The 25061-nt window shown below is 41.9% G+C and overlaps 1 protein-coding gene across 13 annotated transcripts in view; it reads right to left on the bottom strand.

Annotated features, from left to right (window-relative positions):
• Rbms1 (RNA binding motif single stranded interacting protein 1) overlaps positions 1-25061 on the bottom strand; it is a 210195-nt gene that overhangs the window by 35264 nt on the left and 149870 nt on the right. For all 13 annotated transcript variants that reach the window (XM_040745435.1, XM_005068999.4, XM_021226578.2 and 10 more), the window contains 2 exons: positions 8904-8962; positions 3811-3902 (listed from right to left, as the gene is read on the bottom strand). In XM_040745435.1, the coding sequence (XP_040601369.1) occupies positions 3811-3902; positions 8904-8962 (151 nt within the window). The remainder of the gene's footprint in view (positions 1-3810; positions 3903-8903; positions 8963-25061) is intronic.

A 25061-nucleotide genomic window follows, 5' to 3' on the forward strand; every position in this document is an offset into this window, starting at 1 on the left:
ACCAGAATGACTGGGAAGTAATTACTCTCTTACTAATGGCTGGCAAAGGTAGACGGGAACAAGAACTCACTGGAAGCTGGCTTGGTAATACATAGGATAACCCCAGAACTTAGGAGGCAGAGGTAGAAGAAATCGTCACTCAAAGTCATCCTGGGCTATGTGGTGTGAGTCCTCTTTCAACACCCAAAAGAAGTGGACCACACTGAGCGGCCTTGGAGTGAGTTAGATTCCCCTAGGAAGGCTGCCTAGGAGGGCAGGGACAGACAGCTCATCCGAGGAAGGTTGCCGGCTTGGGGGATGGGTAGAGAGAAAAATGCCCAGGGTACTTCTCAAGAAATAACATCTGTGTGTTGCCCGTGAGAGAAAGTCAGCCAGACCATATCACTGTTAGGCCGATAAACCTTCCCATCCTCCGCTAGTGTTCTAACTCCCAAGGGTTAGAAAACACAGAGCTAGGGAGCTGAGATTGGTTAAGAACACATACTGCAAGGAGGAGACTGACTTAGAGGAAGGGAAATGTCACCTCTGTTACCTGACACTCAGAATGTCTGTGAAACAGGACTGTGTATTTAAATCACAAGCACTACACATAATACATTAATAATCTCTTCTTCAAGTGTTCAGCTTCAAAATGTTAATCAAATGTTAAAATATTTTGCATTATTTTAGTGAGATTATAATACATTACATACTAGTCACAACCCCAACCAATCTTCTAAAACATAATTAGATTTAGCTACAACGTAACTAAGCCCATTCATCATGTCATTCTACATGTGCACATAATAAATGATCATGGGGATAGAAACCTTCAAACTGCTGCTTCCAGATCACCAAATAATCAATACTGTTGCCAGCAGATAATTGCAATGTAGTCTGTGATACCCCCCTTGGAATTAGCAACAGCCAAGCCTCACATATTTTGTAGAGCTCTGGGCAGGCTGTGAAACATCTACACATGACCCCACATTCTACATGCTGCATCTGAAATATAGTGATGCTTCTCCCCGCAACAGACTCATATTTAAACACCACGTTGAATGAGGTTAGACAATATGAATACAGACAGGGATGGCTGTAGATGTGCTGAAAGGGTTAAAAATCAAGAGAAGGGACTTTCTGAAACAGGAGTTGTTGCAGGAGCCATGAGACCTCTCCTGGATATTACTGAAAGAGAAGGGAAGAGCTTCGCAGACCGAGTTAGGACGTACAGGGCAAAGGACTGAATTGTGGCTTTCTGGTTAAGTCCTGCTTATCCATGACCAGTCACATGCCAATTATAGGGACAGAGCAAATAAGCGGGACACAAAGCACACTCCCTGTGTTCACAATGTGCTCACAATCTCACAGCTGTTCAACACCAACACTGGGCATGGCTCATGTGACAGGCAATCATCTGAAAACTGGATACTTCTAGTCACAATTTCTGTTTGGCTTAACTTCTTCTCTGGAGGTGAAGAACACCCATAGGCCAACTCAGCGCCAAGACTATAGAGAAGGATTACTTTAGGAAAGGAGCCCTTTACATGAGTTCCTGAAACCTTTATCTGTGTCCATTCTTACGTCCAAAGTATCCCTATGCTGGCAGCTGTAGAGCTGCAAGCAGCTAACTTACTCTCAGGTCTTCTCAGGTGACACATGTCTTCCTATAGTCCTTGAACTTCCATAAGCCTTCTTTCCTGGACATGTGAATGTTCCTCAGGAAGTGACTGTGTGATGCTATTCAGAAGGAGCCAAGGACAGTACCTGATTATTTCTCTCTGTACTTCATAAAGCCCGGTCATAGAAAACTATTGCTCTTTTGAAAAGAAGACCGAAAATAACACACTGCCAAATTTTAGGCTTGACTATTTGACACAGAAACTGATGCAGAAAAAAGATTATCTTCATAAATGTACTCTAGGTACTATGTATGTGTAAGGAAATCATCCAAGCTTACAGTTAATGTGACTTTGAGATGTGTTTAGTGTGTGATGAAATTTCTGGTATAGAATACAACACATAAGAGATGCACAGTCCTTCAAGGGTTGCCTCTTTCTGATTCTTACTGATTTTTAATAAAAATATGAATACTTGAAAGCTACATATGGTGGGTCATGTCTGTAATCCCAGTAGTCAGGAGGTGGAGGTAAAGAGTCAGAAGTTCAAGGTCATCCTCAGCTACACAGGGGATACCAGGGCAGCCTGGGATATGGGAGACCCAGACTCAAAGAAAAACAAGACTCATTGTTGGAGAACAACCTGAAGTCTCTTTAGTTTTAGGATTATACCTACACTGGGTCATTGATTTTGATCATTAAAACTAACCTTTCTAAGTTCATCTAATAATTTAAGGCTTTAAGCATTTTATGCATTTGGAGGTATATTGTGCACATGTGCTACAGTGTGCTTGTTGATATCAGAGAAGCTGTAGGAGTCAGTGCTCCAGTTCTACTATACTGGTCCCAGGGATTCAACCCAGGTTGTAGGCGTGGCAGCCAGAATGTTTACCAACAGTAAACATTACCATCTCCAGCAGTATTCTCTTTTTGATGATGACTGTGATGTGAAAGGCGACAGACTAGTCCATTCACATTTCTAAGTGATGACATTCCTGGATTCTAGGTTTTTAACCTTGCAAGTTAACTAGCAAAAGAGAATACAACTCGGGGAAAGCATTATGTCATACAGTAATTAAAACCCAGGCATACTGTGCTAGTATGTTTATGATGCATGAAACATATGGCCTCCGTTTTATAGTCCTTGAGCATTTCGGCATATTCCTTACTTGGAGGAATGTTTCAACACTATTCCTCACCTAGAATGCTTAGGGTTCACCAGAAATACGTCTTGAATAAAGACCGTATAAAACTACTGAAGGATAGGTGCATACTACATAAACAACCAGCACGTAAAAAAACATTTGGCTATTATACCGGTAAACAGCATCTATGGTATACATTTACTTCCAGCCTCCCATTTGTAGAAATCCATGTGTGAGCCAGTTATAAATCCCTTAAAATTATGGCATTCTATGCACAATTACCTTTTCTATGTTTAATTGTGTACATCAGTGTGTGGAGACCAGAGGCTTACATTAGATGACTTTCTCAATAGCTCTCCACTGTATTTTTTTTTGGCAGGGTCTCTCACTGAACCTGGAGTTCACCAATTCAGCTAGACTGGCTGGCAAGCAAGCCTGTGATAGCCTGCTATTCCCTGTCCAGTATAGAGATTCCTGAAGTATTCCACTGAGCCTGGCTTTTTACATGCCTGCCAGGGATCTGAAGTCATTTTTTTTTATGTTTGCATGACAATCACTTTACCAACCAGTCATCTTCCAGATCCCTCCCTCAATTACCTTACTAAACGAATCTTCTGGTTATCATAGAAAGGAATGGGTTTCACTGTGACATTTCTACATATATTATATTATATTTTGTTGTTATTTACCCTCCCCACTCCTTATCTCTTTTTGCTGGTCTCCCTCCCCTCCCCAAATACTTCTCAATCTGCTTTTGAGACATATATATCCCATTACCTTCTCTTTGAGGTGTGCTTAGATGGATTAATCCTTTGGGCAATGAATTATAAAGCTCTATTTTCAGAAAACAGTATAGCTATTAAAGCTTTCTGGAATTCTGATTATCCAAGAAAATCAGGTGCTGTTTCTGGATTTATTATGTAAAGTATATACATTTGCCAGCCCTCCTTTAAAATATGAGAAAGAAAGCCTTTGCATAATTTCTATTGCTGAGGTTCCCTGGGTGCATGGCAGTGCTAGGAGGGTCAGAGGGGCAGCGACCTTCAGGAACACAGGCCTCCACTCACCTTTGCCATCTGAGCTTGGACTCCATTAGCCTTCAGAGCAGAGACAGCTTTCTGGGCTGCTGCAGGACTGTCGAAGTCAACAAAACCATAACCTGAAAAGCAAAAGATACTCTTTTTAAGACATTACCTTTTGATTATATGAAGTGATTTTTAAAGAGGGACTTCATTTTGGTTCTGATATAGGTGATAGAAGTAGGGGTGTCCATGGTAAAGTAGGTTCAAAGCACCCCTTAAAAGTAAGTGAGAGAGAGAGAGAGAGAGAGAGAGAGTGTGTGTGTGTGTGTGTGTGCGTGTGTATGTATGGGTGGGGACTTAAGCTTGGTCTTCTTAAAGATCTTCTCAGGTGTCCTATAGTTGAGTTGGAAAACAGCTGGCATCTAAGTTGCTAATCATTGTAAAACGAACAAACAAACAAATAAATAAATGGGCATTGGGGGTGTTGAGAGACAACTTCAGACAATTTTTTAAAGGCTCTAACAAAAAGATGGCACTATATGACTGAGCTCAAAAGTGGCAGAAACAAAAATTATGTATTCTATAGACTATCCCTTAGTTTTCTAAGGTAAAGTAAGTATAAACATTTGATACTAAAATACAAGGTTTAGTACCTAGTTAAAAGTACTAATTTACCTAAAATAACATTAGCTCCCTTCAAAATGAAGGTGAGAAAGAACATGTCTCCAGATAACTGAGACAGTTATTTCATCCATTTCTGTGTAAAGACTAAAGACAGCACCAGTAGGCAATATAGCAAAACACACCTACAAAACGTTACTCTTCAGTGCTCATTTTCCCGTGGTTTCACAAACACTGCTAATGAGCTCATCATATATGTTCCAGGCCACGATAAATCAAAACAGGAAATTAGGAGGGGGAGTGCTGGGGTAGCATGAAAATATACACATGGATGGCACCTAGTAGTGCAGACTAGCAAGAAGGACTGTCACAGTACAAAGAGCCCATGACGCTTGTGGATCCATCAGAAACCACTGCATGAAAACAGACGATCACAGTTTTCATTGCAATAATTCTTCATATTCTGAGGAACGGGCAAGCATATTTAGTGCAATTAAAAAGACTAGCTAGAAGCCTAGCCCAAATACCAGCTTTTCTCTGAACTCAAGTCATATGAAATTTTGTTTTTATATAGGCATATATCTCTATTATACTTGTGTGCATACATGTGTGTACACAGATGCATGTGTACTTATTTCAATTTTTAAAGTTTTTGTTTGAGGCAAGGTCTCACTACATAGCACAGGCTCCCTGAGACCTGCACTCCTTCCTCAGCCTCATGAGTATATGCACTGTCACACCTGGCTCTCAAATTAATTTTAATAAGTGTCACTGGAAAAAGAAAGGCACAATTCAGTAGGTTGTGAAGGAGAGGATCCAGGCCTACTATCAATATTTAGAATTTATGAATAAATAAATAATTTTGAGAGTGTTGTGCTGGTGTCGGGGGACCAAGAATACATATAGCAATGAAGAGAAACAAAAAACACACAAGAGCCTCAAAATGTGTGTTAGCCTCAAAACTTGCTTCTTTGTAAAAGGGCATCGGTTACGGAAGCCAACAATTTAGGAGAATTCAGCAGCTTCTTTCTCGTACGTCGCAGAGAGGCTTGATTTGATTGATCCAATACAGAAATAGCCAGGCTGAGAAGAAAAGGGAGGCAGTTGATCCCATCCCAAGCAGACAGTGCCCCTCGACTGTCAGGGTAGGAGACAGGTTGCATGTATTTGGGACTCATGCAAATATGCACCACACTTGGATTCTCAGGCAAGTTCTGCCTCAGTTTTTCTCATACAACTCTACAATTTCTGGAGATTATAACAAACACTCTGCTACCCTGAAATGATGCAGCCCCTACCTGATGTACACTTCCTTTTACCAACTCTGCCACCGCCAGTACATTACAATAAGCAGAGCATCTCCGCTATAATGCTATTTGTTGTACTCGAAGTTGCAGTCTGCCCATGTAATAGGACCATTCTTTGTTTTTATTGTCTTAATAAGAGAAACACAATTGTTGCATTCAGTCATTGTTAGTATGCGTTTCTGGCCCTTGTCGAATCCTGCTCTAGGAATTCATAACCATTTATTGAAGATAAAATAAGTAATCATGCAACTGTGCTCTCCACTTATCTGTGCTACTTTCAAGTAAAGGCAAGACCTATAAAATTTTATTATGTAGGGTCTATAGAACTAATTAGATCTCATTGTATAAACAGGGATGCAGCTGTCTTTGAAGGTGGAGCTCACTAAGTAACATGCAGGTTTGCCCACTGATGACCCTAGGAGATGACTTTATCATCAGGTCCCAAGACTACAAGTAGTCATACTCATCTTGCTTACTGAAGTCTGCCCCATCGTGAGATGACTGAATACGGCAGAGTTGTGCTTTGTACTTCTGCTTTGGTTTCTATCAAACACAAGTTTGTTCTGTGATAATACATTTTTCTGTCCTTACTTTATCAGACCGATTTATACTCATCCACATTATTCTTAGGTGTTAATGTACATCTGTGTCCTCATCTTTAACTCAGTTTCTCAGGCAAGCCTTTGTAGGCTTTTCTGTCCTAACCTGCCTATGACATTTCTGGTAAAAACCTCCTTTCGTCTGCTAAATTTTAACAAAAATTGAAATATAAAATACCAACCGAATTTTCAACAACTAATGCACCTTATTTAGATTTAACATTTTCTTCAGCTTAATTGCCCAAAATAGAGGCCCCCAAATAAATGACCTTTTATGATCTCTTGGTGTCATGTGTGAAATACTTGAATATATTTAATCTCTAAAAACTGTATTTAATACTTAAACATATTTAATCTCTAAAAATTGTATTCATGGTGGTGGTGGTAGTGCATGCTTTTAATCCCAGCACTCAGGAGGCAGAGACAGGCGGATCTCTGTGAGTTTGAGGCCAGCCTGGTTTACAATGCAAGTTCCAGGACAGGTTCCAAAGCTACAGAGAAACTGTATCTCAAAAAAAAAAAAAAAGAAAAGAAAAGAAAAAGAAAAATTAATATAGTGTTTCTCATTTATAGGAATTCTCTATAATCTCATATGTACTAATTTATCTGTACTCACCCAAACTATCACATGTGACAGACTACACATACATATACATATACCGACCACAGCAAGTTACTATAGTTGGCATGTTATCTGGCTTTATTATGAACCAAACTGTTACTTCCCATTTGTCTCAACATTACTTCCCCGTCCTGCTACACATCTGCTGATGCACGCTAGTGAGACTGAGAATCTTGCAAAGGGCCATGCCTGGCCCCACCCACAGGGCATTGTTGCCTAAGACCTGCTTGATGAGGAAGGTGTCCAGGAGACTTGCTGGATAGAACATAAGCAACGAACCACCCATCCTTCTGTTTGGAAGCTTCACCGATCTCTCCACTTTCTCGGTGGACATTCCAATCACGCTGCTTTGCATATGGTAGTGTGAGATTAGCTGTCCTTTCTTTTTACCCATGCCCTTGCTGCGACCACGCTGAACACGGGGTAGAACTCTGGCTTCTAGGAAAGAGGCAGCCATTGGACAAGAGCACACAGCAGTGGCTTTCAGTCTGGCACAAGAGGGTTCAGCGGGGAGGACGGGTTCTCCCCCACTCAGAGTCAGCTCTGCCTTTTCAGCATTAAGAACTGCCACATCAGATTCCTCGGCAGTGAGAAGAAAGAGGGAGTATGGTAAACTAAAACCATTTATCCACTGGGATTTCTCTCCCAGTTCAAGTTCACTTTTGAGATCAGCTTCCTGCTTTGTGCTTGGCAAGAGCCTATTTTTCTCCATAAAACCAAAAGATGTGTGTGTGTGTGTGTGTGTGTGTGTGTGTGTGTCTGATCTCCCAAATAATTTATTGATGCTAAGTAAGACTAATCTTGGCAACTAAGTGCATGCATTTCTGCATGCATTTGACTCTCTCTGGTTTAATTCGTTTTAAATATTTATTGGGTACCATTTTACATAAAGCACACTCTATTCACTGTCCTAAGGCAAAACTGCCTTAATATGCCATGTTGATTAAACACCGGCTTAGATATTTGCCACAATAGCTCCTTTAAATCTAGGCACTTTGAAGAGAGGAGAATACAATGAACCACTTCAAGTCTAGATTAAAGGAAAGGACTGGTTTACAAGGGAGGCCTCACCCTAGGCTTCATTTATGTTCTCTGCCTTTTTCATTGCTAAGCCAATACCCCATCGCCACTACTTGAAAAACTGGGGTCTAATTAATGAGAAGATTTGCTTTCTCTGCCTATTCCTGTCAACCCTGCTTCAATTCCCGGGGTCAGTCGTTAGATTCGAAGTCAGCTGACTCCTTTCTTCCATTTTCCTAGAAATCACATGCCTATTGTTAAGATGCGGGATCATTAAAAGTCAGATGCGCAGAGCATCTGCGCTGCCTGGCTCTGGACGCTTTCACTCGCAGCTCAAGGAGCTGGATGAGCTCATCCTAATTGCATGGAAAACTGAAGGTCAGTGCATCAAATTAATGCAGCAGCATATTTCAAAGGGGCGCGTGACCTCCCTTCCCTGGTACAATTTGGTCAGTGAAAATGGTTCTCTCCTCCCTGCCGCCAATATTGTCAACAGGCATTCAGCAGAGAACAATCGGGAGTATTGAAACATGTAATTAAGTACTGCTTAAAACTACTCTATTCTAATTAATAGAGCCAATTTACACAATATGTAATCTTTTCAGTTCTTTGGTACAGTCCAATAGTCTCCAGTAAGCAGCTCTAATCTCCCTGGGCTCAGGAAAGAAAAGCTATTCTTTAGCTCTACTCCCCCCTTTAGAGGCAGGGGCTAACTGCCAACTTGTATTTTACATGTTAACTCTACTGGAGCCAAATCCAGAATTCTGGCAAACTGCTAGTTGTGGGGTTTCCAGGCAAAACTCAACGAGGGACAGAACAAACGTAAGCAATATGCTGACATTGTGCAAGACAGAAACTGGGTGACACATGAGACTTGCTTTTTTAACACCATGAAGTTAATTGTGAAACCTAAGACCATTCCATCATCGTAAGCTATGACCGAGGAAATGACTGCCCACAGAAACGTACCTTTGCATTTGTTGGTTGTCTTATCCAAAATTGCCTTCGTGGAGACGATTTTTCCATATCTAAAACAAATGGGAACAAGAAGTCATAAGGAACTTTATTCATGTTGAAGTCCAAAGAACACACTTATTCTTTTTTTCTCAACATCAGCAAACTTTAAAGTACAAAATGTTCTCTACTAAGGAGCACACAATGAGAATTCTGAACTTAACTAAGATGGAATGGCCAGGCTTCCCCTTTGAAGCTCTGTATTAAGTCTGATGCTTAGCTTTGAAGAACAGGTATTTTCCTGACAATCTTCAGGGGAATGAAAATTCATGGTACACTCTATACAAAATTGTTTTTCTCCTTCTAGTAACATTATGTCTGTGGTCAGCTACAAAGCCAAATACAAGGCCACAGATCTATTAAAAGTTCTATGACCCACACGGCTTTTATGATATACAGACAGCAGAAAAGTCGTTTTATTCTTCTATTCACTCTGGCTCAGGAAACAGTGCTGTATGGTCACAGGCTGGGAGGCAGCTGTAGATATATTGTGCTTAACAAACTTAAAAGATAGTGGTAAGAGATAGGGTTTTTTTTCCTTTGCCAAAGACTTCTACATCTATACATGTTGCAAATATCAATTTCTAACTCAGTAATGACTATTAGTATAGCGAGAGCAAGCATGCACATGTGTATAAGATGGACGGTGGAGACTACGAAACTCAACAGGGATTACTAATTTAATGACTGCGCATATGAGAAATGGGGTTAAATTCCTTATGGTGTCAGAAATCGGGGAGAGGAAAAATGTGGACTCCTCGGATTTAGTACACTGCTGCCAAAGGTTAAATGTAATTTCTATACACATGCAGACACTAAACCCACACCCTCTTGGGGCAGACTCTGAGGAGAAGCACTGTTACCAATGCTTGTTTTCTAACAACTCAGGGAAAAGTTTGCAAAACAATATTTACATATTTTAAAATCAAAGTAAACGTGAGAGAAATATGCAGGGCAAATTTCATGCACCTGGGCTCACGAATACATAGATAAGTTCTAAAATTCCACTTTCCTGATGGCTAGTTTTCACATTTTCAAACATGTTCTCTTACGCCTTTCTCATGACTGACTTTTGAGGATTAAAAGATGGAATGAGTCTTATTGCTGGGGATGTAGCTGGGTGGTTGAGCACTTGTTCAGCATGTCACAAACACACTAAGGCACTGGGAAGGGAGACAAAAGAAACTCAAGTATCTCAAGTATGTTAGGCAGGCTAGGAAATCTGCACCCCGTTTTACACTACTCTGTTAAAAAGCAGCTGAGATTTATCTGGAAGAAACAAGTGGTATGAACCACCTCTCTTGTCCATTTAATTCCCCTCCTGCCACTATAGTCAAAAGAAAGTAAAGATAATTTAAGGTTCCAATGATAATTACATCCAAGAGGCATAATGCAGCACAAACACCTTCAATTCCCTGAAGAAGCACCGAGCATTTATAACAACATCAACTTGGATCACTACATTTACAGGAATAGATGTAAAGAAGCATAAATGTCAATAACAAGGAAAGACACGAAGATGACCCTTCAGCATCTACTCAACTTCCAAGGTCACATGCTTTGTTATTTCCAGAATTCCCCCTTTTGTAGTCTTCAGTAAAAGGATTTCTTAGATTTTTGTCACCGACATGTTTCCAAAAGCAGATTAAAGTTGGTGTGAGTCCATCTTAGAATAAGTGGACTGGCAGTCACTGAAGCTACGCTACTATGCACAAGGTCTCAGAGTGCGGGCTTTTTGTCAGCCAAACAGTAGGACATTTAGGAGAAGGTCAGGGGTTGGCATTGTCCCCTCTGCTGCTGCTGCCTTGAACACATCATGATGGAGAAGACCAAGAGATGCAGGGGAGTGTGAAGGGGACAACACTCAGGCCACACCTCATCCCGCCCTACTGAGTTCCTCCTTCTCTGTGTGACACTGGCACTCACTCTCACACCTACACACTTCTCTTCACCATGGGAACCGGTCCCCACAAGGGTGGCTCTCATTCCATTTCAGTGGCCCATCTGGGGCTTCCTTGCCCATTCTGTCTCCTTGCCTCCCTCTTCCATCTAGTTTTTGGTCATCAGCCTTTTATTCAGACATTTATCCAGAGATCTAGTTGTAATTATTTTTTATGATGCCATTTCTCTTTCCTGACTTTTTTTTACACACAAATTCTTCAAGAGCTTTTGTTTATGTCTTTACCTCTTTCTTTTTACTTAAACGGCTTAATATTTTGTTAAGATAGCCAGTATTTAGTTAAAAATTGACCCATGCCCAGCACTTTCTAAATTTTATTCTCAAAGCGTCTCTAACACACACTCCATCTCCTCCACATATCTTTATTTGATAACACTTTCATTCTCCTAAACTTCCACCAAGCTCAGGTCACCCTGGACTGAACCAATGCAGCCATTCCTGAATCATTCCAAGCTTTGTCTCTGATGCTTCAAAAATCCCCTCCTTCCATACGCTGTCTAGATTTACTTAAAAATCACCAAGAAGTCCCCCTGCCTCCACCAGTCCTCCTAAGAGGACCTGTCTGTGTAGATTTACCTCAAATGCCACTTTAGACATGTCCATCCCATCTGTCCATTATCCCAGCTTACCTATCTTGATCCCAAAGGACCCGTGCAAATCTTTTTTTCCCAGAAGCCAGCTCTAATTGTCTGATTCACAGAAGAAATAATAAAGGGGATTACAGTTACCTACCTATGCCCATAAAGCCGTGCCAAGAACAATGATGAGGTTATGTGTGATGTGTTATGTACATGTTATGTATTTTATTTATCTTCATAATCTGTTATTACTCTCATTATTATAAATGGTCAAAAACAAAACAAAACAAAAAAGCATCACGTTTTGAGCCTAAGACTTTGCCTAAAATTCCAAAGTTCAAAAAAATGTGCAGTATTTAGGTTTTCATTGCAACCTGTTTATGACGTCACTGTGAGACGCAGCTGACGCTTCATTAGCTCCGCTATGAAAGGAGACTGGGGTGGGAAGGGAACACACGGATGGACTGGATGGTACCTTCCATTTTGATCCGGACACGGATTTCTCTTTCTCCAAGGCTAGCAGCTTTTGTTTAGCATGAAACAAGTACATGGTTTGAGATTGACAACGAGGAAAGGAGTAGAAAAAGCACTTCTGAAATCTATCAGTTTGACTTTCATTTGTGGTTTTCATCAGCTTGTGGGCCAGGACCGAAAGACAGATTTCACAAGAGAGATAGAAAGGTTTCCACTCTCTGTCTGCAGAGTTACGGTCTGCGGGTGTCCTGAACACAGTGAGGTGATTATTTGGAGCCACGGAGGGGTGTTAAGGGGTTTCCCTTTCATAAAATATCTCCATGTTGTCCACTCAGAGCATGATGCCAAATGGTCACTGTTGCCCTGATAAATTTACTTGTAGTAACCGTTAATAATGGGGAGGGGGGTGTTACAGGTAGTTATAACTTAATCTACATTTACAGTCAATCACCAGTGTCTACAAGATTAACAGATGGTTGGGTACAAGTTTATAACAAAACGCAAACTTTCAGTCTCTTGTTCCCATTTGCAGCTTAATTTGTTTAAAAAAATCATTAAGGGAAAGAGTACCAGGTAAACGGGGGGGGGCTCCTGAATGCACACTCTTAAGAGCACCAAGCAGGAACACACTCAATAATGCAAGGTCTGTGACTGTGTGGAAGCTACTGTGTCTATGTTGATTCTTTAGGTTTTAGCCAACTTCAAAGTAGTGAGGCTTAGATCACAACCCTCTCTACCCTGATTATATTGCTGTTTGCTAAGAGTAGCTAATCCACTCTAGAGGAAACACTGCCAGTAAAAGGATGAAGCATAATTAAGAGACGTGACTGCAGAATAATTAGAATTTCAAAGGGAGAGGATAACAAGGAAAATTCACATTTAGATCTATTTGCTCATGTGGACAAGGCTGAAAAAGTGGTCAAAATATACTACAGCTTCTTTAGTTTGCAATATATCTTTTTTTTATCTCTCATTTCCACTTAGAACTCAAATCAAATATATTGTTGTTTTAATTTTAAAAAATGATCTGCTGTTGCCATAGCTTTCTCCTTTTTTAAACTCTTTCTTTTTAGTTTATTCTAATCACAAAGGCAATACATACGGAATTAGAACACAGATATTAAGTTGACAAAATTAAAATCACCCAAAGTCCTAGATGTGAATAGTGGTGTTCTTCCTTATAGGTTGTAAGTGATGTATGTGCGAACATGTGCGCGCACACACACTCTTTCCTCACTTTCCATCCCCTCTTCCCCTCCTGTGTTAGGGCTTGGGAGATGTGCGTCTACACCAACCACCACCAACAGATGGCGATCGTGGTTGGTATGTTATCTTAACACTGGTCATTTTAAGTTTAAGGTACTACTTGCACTATTCATGCCAGACTTGGAATATACTATGATATTACTAAAGCTGTAAAAGCAATGAGTGTATTAAATAGTAGTAAGAAGCACTGTGTGCTTATAACTTTAACAAAAAAGGATACATTACATTTGAGAAAGACAAATATTGCTCATGAATATAGGAGGATAACTTATGTTGACTTTAAACTCAGGAAGGCTCCTCCAGAACAAAATGAGAGGTGATGTAACTATAGAAGGTAAGAAGTACAGATAATATGAAGTGAGAAAAAATAGGGAAAAAAAAACACCGGAAGATAATGACTTATCTAATTTAGGGGGGATCAAAGACATTATATTAATAGAGCTCTTATTTTGGGGCATGGACTGTTGAGTGATTGTCTCATAATTTAATCTTCACAACTGTTTTCTCTTGAATAGGTGGTATATGATTTCTACTTTGAGCGGTGAAACTTGGGAGCAGAGCGAGTCTACTCAAGGTTACACAGCTAATGAGTTGCAAAGATACAGGGCAGAAATTTGCTTTGGAGTTTAAAGGCCATGCATGTTGACAATTACAGAAATCTGGGTCACCAGCCACAGATAGGTTCAAAGCAATTTCACTTTGAGTTGTATGTTTTAGATGAGGAAAGGGCAGACTGTCACTGCTAATGTCTCTAGGACAGATGCTGATGACATTCAGAAAGAGGTCACACTGGCCTACCTCGAAACAAGGTACCCCCTAAAAATATATCAGCGAGAGCAGGTACAACTAGTCTTAAAGTTTATAAGGAATAAATCATGGATCTATTTCATGGCAACAAATATGGGGGCTGTCAATCATATCCGTTCTTGTTACTTTGGAATTGTTAGGGGAAAATTAAAAAAAAACCCTCATATGTAAATATAAACTTACTGCACTCGGGAGGTGGAAATAGGTGGATCTCTGAGTTCGAAGTCAGACTCAATTTACAAAGTGAGTGGCAGAACAGCCAAGGCTACACAAAGAAACCCTGTCTCAAACAAAACAAAAACTCCAAACTTATCTTCACCCCAGACCTCCCATGTGTAGACTTACAGCTATCTGCCCACCCCACACAACCATAGCCTTACTCTTACCCCAAGAGGCACAGGGATGATGTGAAGATGTGAGTTTTCTAGCTCACCCTTTCTCTTGCTTTGTTTTGTCAAGGGCCTCTCAGGAAAAGGGGATTTTCTAAAATTTGCTTTAGCTCATCGAACTGTGTGCTTGGACAGACGAAGGAAAACAGTACAAATGGCATCCATTTAACAGAAAAGTTTGTTAGTGAGCAAGGGGGAGTGATTTACCCACACTATGCTAAATCTCCACTGTCTTGAATAAAATTGAATTGGTAGTATTTTTTTTTATTTATTTAGTAAAGGAAGTGGTAGCATTTGAAGATGATATACAAGATGTGAAATTTTTCAATTAGGCAATCATATTCAAGCAGATTTTCTAAGACTTTGTTTCATGCTGACAATTTTCATGGTTCTCAGACAACTGGTCTAAGACATGAAAATACTAAGCATATATAAAGACATTCAGTTGTTTTAGCCAAACTCAGATAACCGCCCACCTCTGTGAACTATATATGGCTTCGAGGGGTGGTACAGGCGCAGTATAGAGAACTGTGTCTTAAACACCTGGAAACAAAGCCAGTCTTTCCAGAAGGAAAATGCTTGGCAAGAAAAGCAACTGCAGACCTGAAGGTCACACGACTAGCATAGCACCAAAGGTGAGATCAAGTCAAGAACGCAACTCACCGATATTCATAGCATGCCCCAGTGTGACCTTCACCACACAAGACCTATAAAAAATGGATAAGATGCCACATCTACTAGGAAGGGGACAATGCTTTGAGGGATGTGACGAATTTTCTGTACAAAACCACCTTATCACTAAAATAAAAACACAACCTCTTGTCTGCAGAATCCTAAACAAAGAAGGCACAGATACGGAAGGACTGTCGGGCTGAGCAGGATGGCCTTTGGGGAGCACAGAGATCCAGGCTGGCTACGAAGAACCACGAACACAGAAAATGTTTCATGTGAGCCTATCAGAGGACAACAGAAATCAAAGGTGTGAAGGTCCTGGAGTGGCCTGCCTTCCAGAAAAAGGGAACAGATCTTAGCTGAGGAGTTTTCAACTGTAGAATTAAATGGCAAAAGCAAGATTTCAGGGAGATTCATGGAAAACTTTGTGCCCAAGATTAGCAAAGACAGCCCCATCTTTTAATTCACTTTGCATACTTAGAAATTAGTATGGATGACTGATGAGAGCTGGGGGCTTCCGGAAGCCAGCAGAGACTTTAAGACAAATGGCTTCTCTGGAGGAGCCTTAAATGCTCAATTAAACTTCTGAGGAAAACAGTCCCAGGTGTCTGCTATGGAGTGCCAGGGGCCCGTCGTGAATTCAGATGACAGAGAAGGAGGCCCTCAAGTTCACATTTCTGAACTGCAGAGGTCAGTGATTTCAGTCCAGAGCCTGCAGGCTGGGATACACTGCAGAACTCAACTCAGCATCATGTGATCTCGGGCAGTTAGCCTGGCTGCCTTGCAGCAGGTGAGCTGACAGGAGACATCACAGGGATTCTAGGACAAGGTGCCCTGCCACATTTCTTTTTCAGGAGGGAACATACACCTACACACTGGTTTCTTCTCGGCACCAAAAGATAAATACATCCTTCAAAGTCAAATGAAATCAGTCCTTTTCCTCCAGATCTTGAAACTAATAAACTTCTCACTAAACTCAAAACCATTTGCATTCACTTTCCTACACAAAACCAGCACCATATACAACTAGAAATAAAAAGTGCATAGACAACAAACATTAAACTATCTCACTAAAAAGCAGAAGAAAAAATGCTCACTGGTGGAGGGGGACAGTCTGTGAAAAATGGGTAGCCTGTCTTCTAAATAAAAACATTACAGAGACACGGATTTATTGCAAGGTTTTATGAAGCAATTCCAACACCATCGGCAATCAAGCAAGCTCAAGCAGCTTCAGAAGGTCTCACGGCACGCCGATGTTCACCTTCAGGCCAACCCTGTTTCCACAAGTCACTATACTGCAGCTCTTTACAGTCATAGATGCATGGACCTTACTAACTGTTCCCAAATACTACATGAGAGACAACTAATCCATGCTGGAACACAAGGACATTTTTATATTATGCAACTGATCTCAAAGTCTCATACACAGATTGATATACAAGCCATAACTGGACTATGGAAAGTAGTCTTCTATCTCTGGATTGATGAAGCCATCATGATTATTTTTTAAACTGTTCTCCTCTTCCACTAAAACCTATAATGTATTTCCTCTGCTGCCTTGATAATCTCACCTTATGTAGTAATTTACCATAAGGAAAACTTGGTTGTAGCAGACAGAAGGAAGTTAGTTACAGCTGCAGAGAGATGTGATCTCAAGTTCTAAGACGGTCAATGACCAGCTCTGGGACATTCTCAGTATCCTCATCTATAAAAAAGCCAGTAATAAATACCAGTACAGTTTGGTTCATAATGGCTCTTTCCTCCACCCCTTCTCCAAATAAGGATACCAATGATAACCTGGAATACTTTCTTACCAAAATATTAATGTGACCCTATACTGCAAAATGCTGAGAAAGAATAGACACTACTTTTGTTACCTTTCAGCACATTTTTCTTTGTAGATCACATCTAAATACTCAACATGTACTGGATGAATACATAAAACATAAACACGCAATATAATTTTTTCCCAGTGAAGTGTTTGGTGAGAGAAAGAAGTGTGTGTGGGGCAATTGGCAAAGCTAGAAGAGAACTACTATATGTTGTCTCGGAAAAGAGATATGGGTGGAATTTCATCCTAATTTAGCTCACAGGACCATAGGAAGGAAAGCAATTTAGGAATTTAACATGAAATTTAAAAAAAACTAGTAGCAAAAAGAAATTACAGAGTGGGGCATGGGAGAAGCCCAGACAATTCCTTTTAAATGGCTCTAATATGTTGCACTTAAAAAAATAAGGAAAAATAGAAAATCTCAGATGCAGGCACACACACACATCAGTCAACCTGTAGAGACCGAACGTGCATGCCCAACTCCAGCACTAAAGCCATGAATGACTACTTTGTTTCAAGCAAGGCGGAATGACAGAGGGCTAAAGCAAGCATGTTTCTGAAACAGAACAGAATGCAAAATGACCTCAGTGGAATTGGTTCTGCCACAAGTCAAGAGCACAGGAGTCGAACTGGATATGTCTTGGGCTTACACTACAGCTGGCTGTGATACAACATGTGGCATCAGTATATTGACTACCAAGCACATGTAATCCTTTTGCGGGATAGCAATGCTCCAGGCCCACAGAACAGGGAAGCCAGGCTGCGAAGAGACTGACGAGGGAAATTATCTGTCTTCCGTATTTCATGTCTTACAAATTTGGAGATATGGAATAGACGCATCACAGTGAAGGACACACTTGGTCTACACAAGTAAGGGAACTCCAGCCAGCAGCTTGACATCTTTAAATTTACTTAGCTCAAAAGGTCACTTGTGACAATAGTTTGCAGCTCCAAGAGCAGAGCTAAAGGCGAGGGATAAATAAAGGCTCCCATATTGATCACCCGCGGGTTTGTCCCTGAACCACAGTGTCCTTAGATACTGCAGATAACGATGAGCAAGCATTTCAAAGGCACAAGAGTAGAGGCACAAGGGCTCTGAGTCTTGCGCCATGAGAAAGGCAGAGAGAAATTATCTTTGTATAAGAGAACGCAGCCGAAGCGAAGCAAAGGCTCTAAAATTACTTGGGTGTCAGTTTCGCTCAATTGCCACATGCTAAGTGAAGGTGCTATGCTCACTCTCCCTGTAGCTCAGATTCAATGCATTTCTCTGGTATGCATTATAGGTGGACACGGGGGCTGTGGATAGATCTGCTAAGTGCTTACCTACTGTATGACTCAGTCAGTAAGAATTTCCCCAACCTTGGTTGTTTTGCAAAATCTTGCACAACAGTACAGGTTATCATGGATTGCAAAATGCTAGATTCTTTGAAAGAAAAAAAACCCTCCAGAGATGCTAGAAATGAACAGCTAGGAAAGCGAAAACTGACTGAAAGCTAAGTAAGCTCTGGAGCAGCCTTGGAAGAAGAAAACTAGAGAGATTTGGGCAAAGATCAAGCACCAGTGTGTGGCTGTTGCCTCCAAATGGGAACCCTAGCTCCTGAAGGGAGGAGGCCACCCCTTAGACTCAAAGCTATGGGAACTCAGGGCACTCACAAGGCCACCCCACAAAGCTGCACAGGCAGCAAGCACTGTAGGAAGTAAAGAGACCCCACAGTGCAGCTGCCTGTAACTTGTTCAGGAGCCCCAGAGGCAAATTTCAATGTTTTGTCACCCTTACTGGGGTGGGATTTCTGATGGTGCTTCCATAATTGACCTTAGTTAAGCGCAATGGGTCCTTGGTGTGTCATCTGTGCCCTCTCTTGGGTGGACAGACATTTATTTGTTCATGTCTCCCTGGAAAACTCACAAAACCAGTGGATTTCTTAACAGCCACCTATGTGCATTAGATGCTGGTTCCATCTGGGAAGTGGTGAGAAAGAGGGGGTTGCTTTATTTGTACTAAATAAAAAGAAATTATTTACTCAGAAGTCACATGATGAGATCAGGAAAGATGGAATCTGGCTTGGATAAGTGGCTAACTCACAGAACCGGTGTTCGGTTAACATGGAGCAAAGTCTCTAGTGACATCCCATAAGGCTCAGTCCTCAGGCAGCATGTTAAAACAACAAAAAGTCAAAAAACCAAAAACAATGACCTACATCAAGCGATTGGAAGATGTCCAAAATCTCTTTAACAAACTGGAATTAATACCCCGCGAGTGCTGGCATAGTAACACTCAATAGAGAAAAATAATTCATCCACAAGTTGTGAAGTAGTCCAAATCAACTGACAAAGGCTTGGTTTATGCATACAGACCACCCTGGGCTTCCTGATAGGGATATGTTATGTTCTCTAAATAGCTGCAATTCAGGCTTCATGGACTCTGATCATAAAAGTAAATGGTGTTCCTGGTCCTTTTGTTCAGTGTTTCTCAGTTACTGAATGATGCTAGCACCAAAAGCTATGCCAAAGTCCTAAACCCTCTGCATGCCATCTTTTGAAACAGGATCCTCTTTGCAGATGTAATCAAGATAAGATAAGCTCTCCTCCCAGGGGGCTGTAGTCCAGTAAGACAGGTACACCCCAGGAGGAAAACTGTTACATAAAAAGGCAGGGGTGTCCAGGCGATGATGCAGGCAGGCCACAGAGGGCGGGATGCTGCCCTAGCCAGAAGCATTGAGAACTGCCTATTACCACGTGCCACAGCTATGAAAAGGCAGGGGAGGCTGGGCATGGCCCTCTTGACACATCAAACGTGGACTTCTATCTTCCAGAATTGGAGGATAATGGACATTTGTGGTTTTAAGCCCCCCCCCCCCAATGTGGCACCTGGTTATGGCAGCCGAAAAGAAAAAGATAGCTTTAGCCCAACTGCGTATTTCTCTATATTTGAACCTGCTCTGCTCAGTTCTCATTCTCTGCTCCGTAAAACAGTCGCTCCCGTGGTAAGTGCACTGTTATTCTGCAGGACTCAACAGTGCAGGACTCTACAGCGCTTCCATGCAGCAGCAAGTCTCTCCTGACCTTCGCAGGCACTGCCTCTGCAACACGCCCACGAAAGCCCATCAAAACAGCACCATGGGGCAGCATCTTCAATCCCATCATGCTGCCTGCGTGGCTCTGTCCTAACTAGGTTTGCATCCTTGGACTATTTGTTCACGTCTTTGAACGCGGGGCCTCCGCATGCATGCTGCCTGATAAATGACAAACATCCAGCACTCGGGAGAAAAGAATGGAGAAACAGTACCCACAGCCTGTTCTTCCTGTCTGAAGACACTCATTCCGAAGGCTCCCATGAACCCCGTTGGGTCCGAATGTGAAGTGGCCCCAGGGGCTCTGAGCTTGAAGGTATGGGCCCCAGTTGGCAGCGCTGCTATGGGGGGTTGAAGAACCTTCAGGAAGTAAAGCCCCTCTGGCAGAAGTGAGCTATTAGGGTGGGCCTTTAAGTTTTATCGTTTGGTCTACTTCATGTCTACTCTCTGCTTCCTGATCTACCCAGCCATGAGCAAGCAGCCTCCTGCTCCTGCCACTACAGCAGCTGCTCTGCTACCATGCCTGCCCTCCCTCCAGGATGGCCTGTGTTCTCATAGGCTGAGCCACAGCAATAGGGAAGCACTTGCAAAGGGGTAAGCATGTAGGAAGGTCTACAGCCTCATCCTAGAGCAAGCCACAGACGAAGGCCTCATAGGTGCTGACCTGGGAGAGGAGACTACGGGGAAGCCATTTTTCCTCTGGAAACACTGGGGAGTCTGCTGGCGGAGTTGCTACGGTGAGCCAGGTGACTGTCTGGTGGGGAGTGGGATGGTACACAGGGCAGCCTTTTACAAACTAACCAAAAAGGGGTTACCTGGTCACTGCGGGGCACCAGCGGTAACCAAAAAGTCTGTGCAGTAAAGTTATCCAAATGCTGAATTTATTTCGTGATTTTGATCTTTCTTAGTCCTCACAGGCCTCAGTTTGTTCTTTTTTAACATAAACCTTAAAATCTACCTGAGGCTATTTTTGTTTACCTTATTAACAGATAAGATTAAAAAAAATCTGGACATATTCTGTGTTGGATAGCAGGAGCAGAGTTTTCCTGTTTGAGAGTGGACCTAGACTGATCAACAGAATTAATGTCAACAACAACAAGAGTTACATACATACATACATACATACATACATACGTACATGACTGAGTGAAAAAGGCAGGCTCAAAATATCCTTTAAAAAAATCACACATGGCTGGGTTTACTTTGTGTAAATTTCACTTTTAAATCAAAACAAAAAAATAGCTCAATAAAATTCTGTAACATTGTCTAGACAGGCCATCAACAAAGGAATTCACATGTGAAAACCCAGAGAACAGCAAGAAAGCTTGACACTTTTCCTGTCCCTGCAGACCAGGCTGCAGTGGGCAGTTATCAGCAATGGTGTCTCCTTGCACTTCCTGTCACCACCCTGCTGAGGAGAAGAGCAACAGCAGCTCCTCAGCTTCCTGCTTCCTTAGCTGCTTAGTGTAAACTTTATGCTTAAAAAAGGTCAAGGACAGAGCCCAGAAAGATGGCTCACTGTGCAAAGCACTGCCCTGCATCCTAATGAATTGGGTTTCATCCCTGGAATCCACAGAAGGGAGACAGGAAAGAACTGGTCCCCACAAAGTTGTCTTCTGAAATGTGTCATGGCATGAGAGTGCTAGGGTGCACACACGCACACACGCTCGCACGCACGCATCCACTAACAACAACTAAAGAAAATGTAAGTGACAGCAAAATGAGTCCCGAATATGAGGGAAGTGTTTCATGGATCCTTAGGAGGCTCCTTAGGAAGAAATGACTACTTTTTAAAAGGGAGCCAAAATACTAGTGCTGTAAGAAAATCTGAAAGCACGACATCAGTGAATGTGAGTGTTACCACAGAACAGCTATATACAAACACACTGTATGTACATATAACACAAACAGTTCTTGTCAGGTGTAAAGAACTCTGTTCTTTAATATTTAAGTGTGCTATCTCAGGGTGGAGGGAGGATTAGCTGCAGAACAACTCAGATGGAGGTGAATATATTGTTTGTAGACCCAGTCCAAGGTGCTGCTGGGTAATGTACAGTATACTTTATACATATATATACATATGTGTGTATACCATAAATGTGGTATGCCCCACATAAATACGGTATACAATATATTGGTAGGCTTTCTTTTTCAAAGTGTGCACATGTGTTTATGTGTGTGGGTAAGTGTGCAGTGGAGGACAGAGGACAACCTCAGGTGTCATTTTCAGGGACATCATCTATGTTCTTTGAGACAAGGCATCTCACTGGCCTTGAACACACTAATTGGGCTACACTGGCTGACCAGTGAGCTCTAGAGGGTCTCCTGTCTCTGCACTGGGATTACAAGAGTATACACTACACCCTTGTGTTTTCACATGGGTCCTGGGGATCAAGTTCAGGTCCTTATGTTTACAAGGCAAGCACTTTATCAACTATTTTCCTAGGACCCCCAAGCCATCTCCCTAGCCCCAATTGGGGGGAGGGGAGGGCTTTCTTTTAGCTAAAATAAAAAAGAAGGGGTATAACAAGAATGAAATATCTCTCCTTTGAAAAACTACAAATTATACATAGTCTCCATTCTGACTCTGATACTAACAACCCATTCTCTCACAAGGGATATGTTATCTGTCTTCAACCTGGGGTAGAACACCAGCTAGAGCCCTAAACAAAAATCAAGCGCCTTCCTAATTGTTCTATGGTTAGGAGCTATGGTTTTCTTTTCCCCAACTAGGTCCAGCAGGTCAGCCTGAGATCTTCCATCAGGCCTGTTTCAAACCACATTCAAAAGGAAGGTGATGGCTGACCCCTTAACCCAGGCCTGCACTGGCTCATTTATTACTCCATGTCCTATGTTTCCTCTCAAAATGCTTGGCTTTGAAAGGAAGGCAGAGAATGCCCATCAGCAGCCCATCAGTGCCTAGACCTGACTCTCAACCCTCCACACAAGCCTGGATTTCACCACAGAGGGAGTGGACAAGAACAGGCACTGTCAGGTTCATTAAATGAAAGTGGGAATTTCCTCCTAACCAAGAGACCCTCAACCACAGAAGAACCGGAAACAACTGTGACAGGAATTCAGAAGGCAGTGAGTGACAAAGCAGTCTTTCTAAATCCAACAAGCACTTCAGAGAGATGAAGCCACCGGGATCAAATGCTACTTAAAGACAGGAGATGCAGGGCAGTTCAGGGATCGAATGCTACATAAAGACAGGAGATGCAGGGCAGTTCAGGGATCGAATGCTACATAAAGACAGGAGATGCAGGGCAGTTCAGGGATCGAATGCTACATAAAGACAGGAGATGCAGGGCAGTTCACTTGAAGGGCATCAAATCTAGAACCACGTGTCATGTCCTGAGATGCCTACACCTGTCTGTCCATGTGATGCCCACTGGTTTGAGAACTCAAGTCTAGGAGTATTTCTGGTGGTTAATGAGGACATAGCTGTGTTGCTACCCATAGAGCATTCATCTACAGTACCTAGAGAGTTCCATTCTTTGGATATAACATTCGACAAGGAGAGTTTGTATAATGTGTTTACAACAAAACATGGAGTATGCAAATGGACAATGAGGGATCTGTAACTGCGCTAAGTTTATAACGAGTGTGTGAGTCAGGAAGACGCTATGCCAAGTGCTTCTGTGATGAACTCTGAGACAGCTGGGAAGGTTTCCACATGGAATCTTGTCTGGACCTTTGGCAGCCTGCAAAGCAGGTACTGGTGCTAGTCCACAGGAGGCAGAGTAATGCCCGGGGAAATGCACCAACACACCAAATCTTTCCACTCACCGGCAGTGGAAACAAGGCAGGCAGAGCCATCACATCATTTTGTAGAAAGAATGGGTTTGTGTTCAGCCCCGTCTGGAGTTTGCTTAGCAGCCAAACTCGAGTGACAGTGTGTGTTAAGGAAACAGTTAGCTAAAACAGAACAGGCCATTACTAGGATCAAGAAGGGATTCGTGCCACAAAAAGCACCCGCCAAGGAAATCATGCAACACAACCCTCTGCTTGAGGAAGAATGAAGGCTAACGTCCAATCCCTTAGTTACACTGTTCCAGGGTATGGGTATGGAAGCTGAAATTGATATAAAAACAAGTAGAGACTTGAAGAGATTATGAGGGAAAAACCACCTCAATAATAGCCTTTGAATAAAACACTGAATACCCAAGATTTATATTGAAACAGATTTATTTATCCCAGAAAAGGAGGCTAAAATCCTTTAGTTCACCATGTAGCAAGAGCAAAACAGTAAGGATTAACAACTATGCCAGATTAATCTCCACAACAGAAAGAAGCCTAGCCTTACAATCTGAGAAGTGTGGTGGGTACATGTAAGCGCAGTAAAGACAGACAATTACTCCAGGCTAAATGGTCATCTGACTGACCCAGTCTATTGCTTAAAAAAGCAAAAAAGAGAATGGGTAAGGTTTTTTTTTTTCTTTTTGGTGGGGGGAAGTATTTCCTTAGATGTATGTAATTTACTATGGAAGTAATGAACCATCTTTTGAAAATGCCACCATGTGGTGATTTCCAGCCCCATCAAGTCCTACTCAGGAGAAGGAAAGCAGCAAAACAGGGTCTGGGAACACTCTAGCTGTCCACTGGCCGAGCTGCTGCTGTTGTCACAGTGACACAGCCAACCCAGAGACGACAATTATAGGACAGCGGGTTCCAAGGTGGTGTTCAAATGACTGAGAAGAACGCTGGGAAGCAAGAGGCCACAGCAACCATCAATTTCTCCATATAAACTCTCACTACCCTTGCTAAACAGAAAGGAGAGCCAAGAGTGTTTCTCTGAGTTTCTTTTCATGTGCTCTTCTCACTTCAGACAGCACAGGGAAGATTTTTTGGAAACTCCTGGCTAATTGGATGTGCAATCCTGATGTAACTATATCCCAAGTAGCCACGCCAATTAAAAACTTCCCAGTTGAGAAGGACTCTTTCCCTCAGGATCGTCATTATGCACTTCTAAAACTACATGTGATGTAGTTTCTAGGTCATATCTATGGATTGGTTCCCACAAGATTCACCCTGCTAGGATTCTATGCATTGTAAGTTATTATTT

This window comes from Mesocricetus auratus, unplaced genomic scaffold (genome assembly GCF_017639785.1).
Source record: "Mesocricetus auratus isolate SY011 unplaced genomic scaffold, BCM_Maur_2.0 Super-Scaffold_100004, whole genome shotgun sequence".
Taxonomy (NCBI): Eukaryota; Metazoa; Chordata; class Mammalia; order Rodentia; family Cricetidae; genus Mesocricetus; species Mesocricetus auratus.